General features: G+C 37.5%; 1 protein-coding gene across 3 annotated transcripts in view; it reads left to right on the top strand.

Annotated features, from left to right (window-relative positions):
- The window catches only part of dachd (dachshund d), a 570949-nt gene that overhangs the window by 72 nt on the left and 560877 nt on the right, over positions 1 to 10000 (top strand). For all 3 annotated transcript variants that reach the window (XR_012050790.1, XM_061970732.2, XM_061970731.2), the window contains exon 1: positions 1 to 706. This exon is cut by the window's left edge. Coding sequence is in view for 2 of the 3 variants with exons in the window: in XM_061970732.2 (XP_061826716.2) it covers positions 123 to 706 (584 nt within the window). In the remaining variant the exon portion in view is untranslated. The remainder of the gene's footprint in view (positions 707 to 10000) is intronic.

Here is a 10000-nt window from a genome sequence, read left to right as displayed (position 1 = left end):
GCTCACAAACTCCGCGTGGATTCTTTTTTTTTTAATTCGCTGGCTGACTTTCAACTTCTTCCGGCTCTTTTTTTTTGTTGTGTCTTCCCCTCCCTTTAATCCCCCGCCGGTGCAAGGTGACCATGGCCGCCGTCCCGGCTGCTCTCCTCCCGCCGAACGCCCTCGTGCTGCCGCCGCCGCCGATGATGTCCGCTCCCAGCTGCACCGCGTCCCCGACGTCCGTCACCTCCTCGCCGTCACCGCTGCCTCCTCCGCCGCCGCCGCCGCTCTCGCTGCCGCCGCCTCTCCCCCAGCAGCAGCAGCAGCAAGCGCTCTTCCGGTCCGAGCTACTCGCCGCCGGCAGCCCGGGCATCCCCACGCCGGGCAAGCCCGTCTACTCCACGCCGTCGCCCGTGGAGAACATCCCGCAGAACAACGAGTGCAAGATGGTGGAGCTCCGCGGCGCCAAGGTGGCGTCGTTCACCGTGGACGGCTGCGAGCTCATCTGCCTGCCGCAGGCGTTCGACCTGTTCCTCAAGCACCTGGTGGGCGGCCTCCACACCGTCTACACCAAGCTCAAGCGGCTGGAGATCACGCCGGTGGTGTGCAACGTGGAGCAGGTCCGCATCCTCCGCGGGCTCGGCGCCATCCAGCCCGGCGTCAACCGCTGCAAGCTCATCTCCAGGAAGGACTTCGAGACGCTCTACAACGACTGCACCAACGCCAGGTGAGTGCGTGGAATAAACCTCCCAAAGTTGACATTTTTCTCTCCTTTTTGCAAGAAAAGTAACAGAAAAAGTTTGGAAAGTTTTCCACAATTTCCCAACTTTTTTTTGGGCACTCATGCATGGAATAATAATTACCTTTTGCATTAACCTTAGTTTATCACATCTTATTGACTTCCCGTCCAGTCTGCTGTAATGATTATAAATGTCCATGCCAAGAATTATCATGAGAGATTTATGACAATCGATTACATTTCTAGAAAAAAAATGAGATAAATACTCGCACACACACTCTTGAAAAATTAATACATCACTCCTTATTATCAATAATTTTGGAGCTCCATATGTTTTAATGCGATGATTAAAACTCTGGATCGATAGTGATATCCATCCTGCAATACACCTGCTGTGAACATGTTTTTATTTATTCTATTTTATTTATTTATTTATTTTTTATCGTGTTCTGTTTGTGTTGTGTTGTGTTTGCTCGGTACTCGTTTTATCTTTTAACCTGTCCATTGTACAGCACTTTGGCTACCCCGTGGTCAATTTTAAATGTGCTTTATAAATAAAGTTGATTTGATTTGATTTGATTAAAAGCCACACATGATTTGATGCAACACACACACACACACACACACACACATGTACCCCCACACGCACGCACGCTCTTGTATTTGTTACCTTCTTGAGACATTCCGAAAAATGCCTACCTCTAGTATTATGATGAAAGTCGTGATTTTCCAAATTTCACAAGAAAAGCTGAACATTTGTGCATCCATCCATCCATCCATTTTCTACCGCTTATTCCCTTTTGGGGTCGCGGGGGGGCGCTGGAGCCTATCTCAGCTACAATCGGGCGGAAGGCGGGGTACTGCAATGGTATGATAAAACTCGGAATTGTACTCGATAAGTTTTACAAGGAAAGCTTAACATTTGGGCAATTTTATGAAAAGAGTCTTTAATTTTACCCGATAAAAGTCGCAATTTTATGAGAAAACTTTAACATTTTGGCAATATTGTGATAATAATCAGAATTTTACTTGGCAAAATTGTGACAAAAGTCTGGCGGTTTTTCCGGGGTATGAATAAGTAGCTACCGTCTTGTTTTTATCATATATCGCTGGCTTTGCACCTGTCAATGTTGACTTTTTGTACGCACATTAAATCAACAAAAAAATCCGGACTTTGGAGCAATGTTCACAGACTGTAGTATTTGGCTCTCTATTAGCTGCAATGGCTTTTCTGTATTGGGACCACAATTTCGGTCCAAACTTGTTCCTACTTCTCCTTGTTGATGTCTCAAGAAGAATAGAAATACAAGAACACACACACACACACTCTTGAGGAATTAATACATCACTCCTTATTATCAATAATTTTGGCGCTCCATATGTTTTAATGCGATGATTAAAACCCTGGATCGATATTTGATTAAAAGCCACACACATGTACCCCCACACGCACGTACGCTCTTGTATTTGTTAGAATCTTGAGACCTCCGAAAAATGCCTACCTCTAGTATTATGATGAAAGTCGTGATTTTCCAAATTTCACAAGAAAAGCTGAACATTTGTGCAACGGTATGATAAAACTCTGAATTTTACTCAATAAGTTTTACAAGGAAAGCTTAACATTTTGGCAATTTTATGAAAAGAGTCTTTAATTTTACTCGATAAAAGTCGCAAATTTTATAAGAAAACTTTTAACATTTTGGCAATATTATGATAATAATCAGAATTTTACTTGGCAAAATTGTGACAAAAGTCTGGCGGTTTTTCCGGGGTATGAATAAGTAGCTACCGTCTTGTTTTTATCATATATCGCTGGCTTTGCACCTGTCAATGTTTACTTTTGTACGCACATTAAATCAACAAAAAAAATCCGGACTTTGGAGCAATGTTCACAGACTGTAGTATTTGGCTCTCTATTAGCTGCAATGGCTTTTCTGTATTGGGACCACAATTTCGGTCCAAACTTGTTCCTACTTCTCCTTGTTGATGTCTCAAGAAGAATAGAAATACAAGAACACACACACACACACACTTGAGGAATTAATACATCACTCCTTATTATCAATAATTTTGGAGCTCCATATGTTTTAATGCGATGATTAAAACTCTGGATCGATAGTGATATCCATCCTGCAATACACCTGCTGTGAACCTGTTTTTATTTATTCTATTTTATTTATTTATTTTTTATCGTGTTCTGTTTGTGTTGTGTTGTGTTTGCTCGGTACTCGTTTTATCTTTTAACCTGTCCATTGTACAGCACTTTGGCTACCCCGTGGTAAATTTTAAATGTGCTTTATAAATAAAGTTGATTTGATTTGATTAAAAGCCACACATGATTTGATGCATCACACACACACACACACACACACACACACATGTACCCCCACACGCACGCACGCTCTTGTATTTGTTACCTTCTTGAGACATTCCGAAAAATGCCTACCTCTAGTATTATGATGAAAGTCGTGATTTTCCAAATTTCACAAGAAAAGCTGAACATTTGTGCATCCATCCATCCATCCATTTTCTACCGCTTATTCCCTTTTGGGGTCGCGGGGGGGCGCTGGAGCCTATCTCAGCTACAATCGGGCGGAAGGCGGGGTACTGCAATGGTATGATAAAACTCGGAATTTTACTCAATAAGTTTTACAAGGAAAGCTTAACATTTTGGCAATTTTATGAAAAGAGTCTTTAATTTTACTCGATAAAAGTCGCAAATTTTATAAGAAAACTTTAACATTTTGGCAATGTTATGATAATAATCAGAATTTTACTTGGCAAAATTGTGACAAAAGTCTGGCGGTTTTTCCGGGGTATGAATAAGTAGCTACCGTCTTGTTTTTATCATATATCGCTGGCTTTGCACCTGTCAATGTTTACTTTTGTACGCACATTAAATCAACAACAAAAATCCGGACTTTGGAGCAATGTTCACAGACTGTAGTATTTGGCTCTCTATTAGCTGCAATGGCTTTTCTGTATTGGGACCACAATTTCGGTCCAAACTTGTTCCTACTTCTCCTTGTTGATGTCTCAAGAAGAATAGAAATACAAGAACACACACACACACTCTTGAGGAATTAATACATCACTCCTTATTATCAATAATTTTGGAGCTCCATATGTTTTAATGCGATGATTAAAACTCTGGATCGATATTTGATTAAAAGCCACACACATGTACCCCCCACACGCACGCACGCTCTTGTATTTGTTACCTTCTTGAGACCTCCGAAAAATGCTTACCTCTAGTATTATGATGAAAGTCGTGATTTTCCAAATTTCACAAGAAAAAGCTGAACATTTGTGCAACGGTATGATAAAACTCGGAATTTTACTCAATAAGTTTTACAAGGAAAGCTTAACATTTTGGCAATTTTATGAAAAGAGTCTTTAATTTTACTCGATAAAAGTCGCAATTTTTATAAGAAAACTTTTAACATTTTGGCAATATTGTGATAATAATCAGAATTTTACTTGGCAAAATTGTGACAAAAGTATGAATAAGGAGTCTTTCTTTAGCTACCGTCTTGTTTTATCATATATCGCTGGCTTTGCACCTGTCAACGTTGACTTTTGTACGCACATTAAATCAACAAAAAAATCCGGACTTTGGAGCAATGTTCACAGACTGTAGTATTTGGCTACAATGGCTTTTCTGTATTGGGACCACAATTTCGGTCCAAACTTGTTCCTACTTCTCCTTGTTGATGTCTCAAGAAGAATAGAAATACAAGAACACACACACACACTCTTGAGGAATTAATACATCACTCCTTATTATCAATAATTTTGGAGCTCCATATGTTTTAATGCGATGATTAAAACCCTGGATCGATATTTGATTAAAAGCCACACACATGTACCCCCACACGCACGCACGCTCTTGTATTTGTTACCTTCTTGAGACATTCCGAAAAATGCCTACCTCTAGTATTATGATGAAAGTCGTAATTTTCCAAATTTCACAAGAAAAGCTGAACATTTGTGCAACGGTATGATAAAACTCGGAATTTTACTCAATAAGTTTTACAAGGAAAGCTTAACATTTGGGCAATTTTATGAAAAGAGTCTTTAATTTTACTCGATAAAAGTCGCAATTTTTATACGAAAACTTTAACATTTTGGCAATGTTATGATAATAATCAGAATTTTACTTGGCAAAATTGTGACAAAAGTATGAATAAGGAAGTCTTTCTTTAGCTACCGTCTTGTTTTTATCATATATCGCTGGCTTTGCACCTGTCAACGTTTACTTTTGTATGCACATTAAATCAACAAAAAAATCCGGACTTTGGAGCAATGTTCACGGACTGTAGTATTTGGCTCTCTATTAGCTGCAATGGTTTTCTGTATTGGGACCACAATTTCGGTCCAAACTTGTTCCTACTTCTCCTTGTTGATGTCTCAAGAAGAATAGAAATACAAGAACACACACTCTTGAGGAATTAATACATCACTCCTTATTATCAATAATTTTGGAGCTCCATATGTTTTAATGCGATGATTAAAACCCTGGATCGATATTTGATTAAAAGCCACACACATGTACCCCCACACGCACGCACGCTCTTGTATTTGTTACCTTCTTGAGACCTCCGAAAAATGCCTACCTCTAGTATTATGATGAAAGTCGTGATTTTCCAAATTTCACAAGAAAAAGCTGAACATTTGTGCAACGGTATGATAAAACTCGGAATTTTACTCAATAAGTTTTACAAGGAAAGCTTAACATTTTGGCAATTTTATGAAAAGAGTCTTTAATTTTACTCGATAAAAGTCGCAATTTTTATGAGAAAACTTTAACATTTTGGCAATATTATGATAACAATCAGAATTTTACTTGGCAAAATTGTGACAAAAGTATGAATAAGGAAGTCTTTCTTTAGCTACCGTCTTGTTTTATCATATATCGCTGGCTTTGCACCTGTCAACGTTTACTTTTGTATGCACATTAAATCAACAAAAAAATCCGGACTTTGGAGCAATGTTCACAGACTGTAGTATTTGGCTCTCTATTAGCTGCAATGGTTTTTCTGTATTGGGACCACAATTTCGGTCCAAACTTGTTCCTACTTCTCCTTGTTGATGTCTCAAGAAGAATAGAAATATAAGAACACACACACACACACTCTTGAGGAATTAATACATCACTCCTTATTATCAATAATTTTGGAGCTCCATATGTTTTAATGCGATGATTAAAACCCTGGATCGATATTTGATTAAAAGCCACACACATGTACCCCCACACGCACGCACGCTCTTGTATTTGTTACCTTCTTCAGACCTCCGAAAAATGCCTACCTCTAGTATTATGATGAAAGTCGTGATTTTCCAAATTTCACAAGAAAAAGCTGAACATTTGTACGACGGTATGATAAAACTCGGAATTGTACTCAATAAGTTTTACAAGGAAAGCTTAACATTTTGGCAATTTTATGAAAAGAGTCTTTAATTTTACTCGATAAAAGTCGCAAATTTTATAAGAAAACTTTAACATTTTGGCAATGTTATGATAATAATCAGAATTTTACTTGGCAAAATTGTGACAAAAGTCTGGCGGTTTTTCCGGGGTATGAATAAGTAGCTACCGTCTTGTTTTTATCATATATCGCTGGCTTTGCACCTGTCAATGTTGACTTTTGTATGCACATTAAATCAACAAAAAAATCCGGACTTTGGAGCAATGTTCACAGACTGTAGTATTTGGCTCTCTATTAGCTGCAATGGCTTTTCTGTATTGGGACCACAATTTCGGTCCAAACTTGTTCCTACTTCTCCTTGTTGATGTCTCAAGAAGAATAGAAATACAAGAACACACACACACACTCTTGAGGAATTAATACATCACTCCTTATTATCAATAATTTTGGAGCTCCATATGTTTTAATGCGATGATTAAAACCCTGGATCGATATTTGATTAAAAGCCACACACATGTACCCCCACACGCACGCACGCTCTTGTATTTGTTACCTTCTTGAGACCTCCGAAAAATGCCTACCTCTAGTATTATGATGAAAGTCGTGATTTTCCAAATTTCACAAGAAAAGCTGAACATTTGTGCAACGGTATGATAAAACTCGGAATTTTACTCAATAAGTTTTACAAGGAAAGCTTAACATTTTGGCAATTTTATGAAAAGAGTCTTTAATTTTACTCGATAAAAGTCGCAAATTTTATAAGAAAACTTGAACATTTTGGCAATATTATGATAATAATCAGAATTTTACTTGGCAAAATTGTGACAAAAGTATGAATAAGGAAGTCTTTCTTTAGCTACCGTCTTGTTTTATCATATATCGCTGGCTTTGCACCTGTCAACGTTGACTTTTGTACGCACATTAAATCAACAAAAAAATCCGGACTTTGGAGCAATGTTCACAGACTGTAGTATTTGGCTCTCTATTAGCTGCAATGGCTTTTCTGTATTGGGACCACAATTTCGGTCCAAACTTGTTCCTACTTCTCCTTGTTGATGTCTCAAGAAGAATAGAAATACAAGAACACACACACACACACTCTTGAGGAATTAATACATCACTCCTTATTATCAATAATTTTGGAGCTCCATATGTTTTAATGCGATGATTAAAACTCTGGATCGATATTTGATTAAAAGCCACACACATGTACCCCCACATGCACGCACGCTCTTGTATTTGTTACCTTCTTCAGACCTCCGAAAAATGCCTACCTCTAGTATTATGATGAAAGTCGTGATTTTCCAAATTTCACAAGAAAAAGCTGAACATTTGTGCAACGGTATGATAAAACTCGGAATTTTACTCAATAAGTTTTACAAGGAAAGCTTAACATTTTGGCAATTTTATGAAAAGAGTCTTTAATTTTACTCGATAAAAGTCGCAATTTTTATAAGAAAACTTTTAACATTTTGGCAATATTGTGATAATAATCAGAATTTTACTTGGCAAAAGTGTGACAAAAGTATGAATAAGGAGTCTTTCTTTAGCTACCGTCTTGTTTTATCATATATCGCTGGCTTTGCACCTGTCAACGTTTACTTTTGTACGCACATTAAATCAACAAAAAAATCCGGACTTTGGAGCAATGTTCACAGACTGTAGTATTTGGCTCTCTATTAGCTGCAATGGCTTTTCTGTATTGGGACCACAATTTCGGTCCAAACTTGTTCCTACTTCTCCTTGTTGATGTCTCAAGAAGAATAGAAATACAAGAACACACACACACACACACTCTTGAGGAATTAATACATCACTCCTTATTATCAATAATTTTGGAGCTCCATATGTTTTAATGCGATGATTAAAACCCTGGATCGATATTTGATTAAAAGCCACACACATGTACCCCCACACCCACGTACACTCTTGTATTTGTTACCTTCTTGAGACATTCCGAAAAATGCCTACCTCTAGTATTACGATGAAAGTCGTGATTTTCCAAATTTCACAAGAAAAAGCTGAACATTTGTACGACGGTATGATAAAACTCGGAATTTTACTCAATAAGTTTTACAAGGAAAGCTTAACATTTTGGCAATTTTATGAAAAGAGTCTTTAATTTTACTCGATAAAAGTCGCAAATTTTATAAGAAAACTTTAACATTTTGGCAATATTATGATAACAATCAGAATTTTACTTGGCAAAATTGTGACAAAAGTATGAATAAGGAAGTCTTTCTTTAGCTACCGTCTTGTTTTATCATATATCGCTTGGCTTTGCACCTGTCAACGTTGACTTTTGTATGCACATTAAATCAACAAAAAAATCCGGACTTTGGAGCAATGTTCACAGACTGTAGTATTTGGCTCTCTATTAGCTGCAATGGCTTTTCTGTATTGGGACCACAATTTCGGTCCAAACTTGTTCCTACTTCTCCTTGTTGATGTCTCAAGAAGAATAGAAATACAAGAACACACACACACACACACTCTTGAGGAATTAATACATCACTCCTTATTATCAATAATTTTGGAGCTCCATATGTTTTAATGCGATGATTAAAACTCTGGATCGATATTTGATTAAAAGCCACACACATGTACCCCCACACGCACGCACGCTCTTGTATTTGTTACCTTCTTGAGACCTCCGAAAAATGCCTATTTCTAGTATTATGATGAAAGTCGTGATTTTCCAAATTTCACAAGAAAAGCTGAACATTTGTGCAACGGTATGATAAAACTCGGAATTTTACTCGATAAGTTTTACAAGGAAAGCTTAACATTTTGGCAATTTTATGAAAAGAGTCTTTAATTTTACTCGATAAAAGTCGCAATTTTTTATAAGAAAACTTTAACATTTTGGCAATGTTATGATAATAATCAGAATTTTACTTGGCAAAATTGTGACAAAAGTATGAATAAGGAAGTCTTTCTTTAGCTACCGTCTTGTTTTATCATATATCGCTGGCTTTGCACCTGTCAACGTTTACTTTTGTACGCACATTAAATCAACAAAAAAATCCGGACTTTGGAGCAATGTTCACAGACTGTAGTATTTGGCTCTCTATTAGCTGCAATGGCTTTTCTGTATTGGGACCACAATTTCGGTCCAAACTTGTTCCTACTTCTCCTTGTTGATGTCTCAAGAAGAATAGAAATACAAGAACACACACACACACTCTTGAGGAATTAATACATCACTCCTTATTATCAATAATTTTGGAGCTCCATATGTTTTAATGCGATGATTAAAACCCTGGATCGATATTTGATTAAAAGCCACACACATGTACCCCCCACACACACGCACGCTCTTGTATTTGTTACCTTCTTGAGACCTCCGAAAAATGCCTACCTCTAGTATTATGATGAAAGTCGTGATTTTCCAAATTTCACAAGAAAAAGCTGAACATTTGTGCAACGGTATGATAAAACTCGGAATTTTACTCGATAAGTTTTACAAGGAAAGCTTAACATTTTGGCAATTTTATGAAAAGAGTCTTTAATTTTACTCGATAAAAGTCGCAATTTTTATAAGAAAACTTTAACATTTTGGCAATATTACGATAATAATCAGAATTTTACTTGGCAAAATTGTGACAAAAGTCTGGCGGTTTTTCCGGGGTATGAATAAGGAAGTCTTTCTTTAGCTACCGTCTTGTTTTATCATATATCGCTGGCTTTGTGCCTGTCAATGTTTACTTTTGTATGCACATTAAATCAACAAAAAAATCCGGACTTTGGAGCAATGTTCACAGACTGTAGTATTTGGCTCTCTATTAGGACCACAATTGGGACCACAATTTCGGTCCTAACCGGTCCTCATATGGAAGGTACTTCTCCTTGT

Source organism: Nerophis lumbriciformis, linkage group LG13 (assembly GCF_033978685.3).
Source record: "Nerophis lumbriciformis linkage group LG13, RoL_Nlum_v2.1, whole genome shotgun sequence".
NCBI lineage: Eukaryota > Metazoa > Chordata > Actinopteri > Syngnathiformes > Syngnathidae > Nerophis > Nerophis lumbriciformis.
Note: the sequence above shows the minus strand (reverse complement) of the source record. Positions and strands in the feature narration are given on the sequence as shown.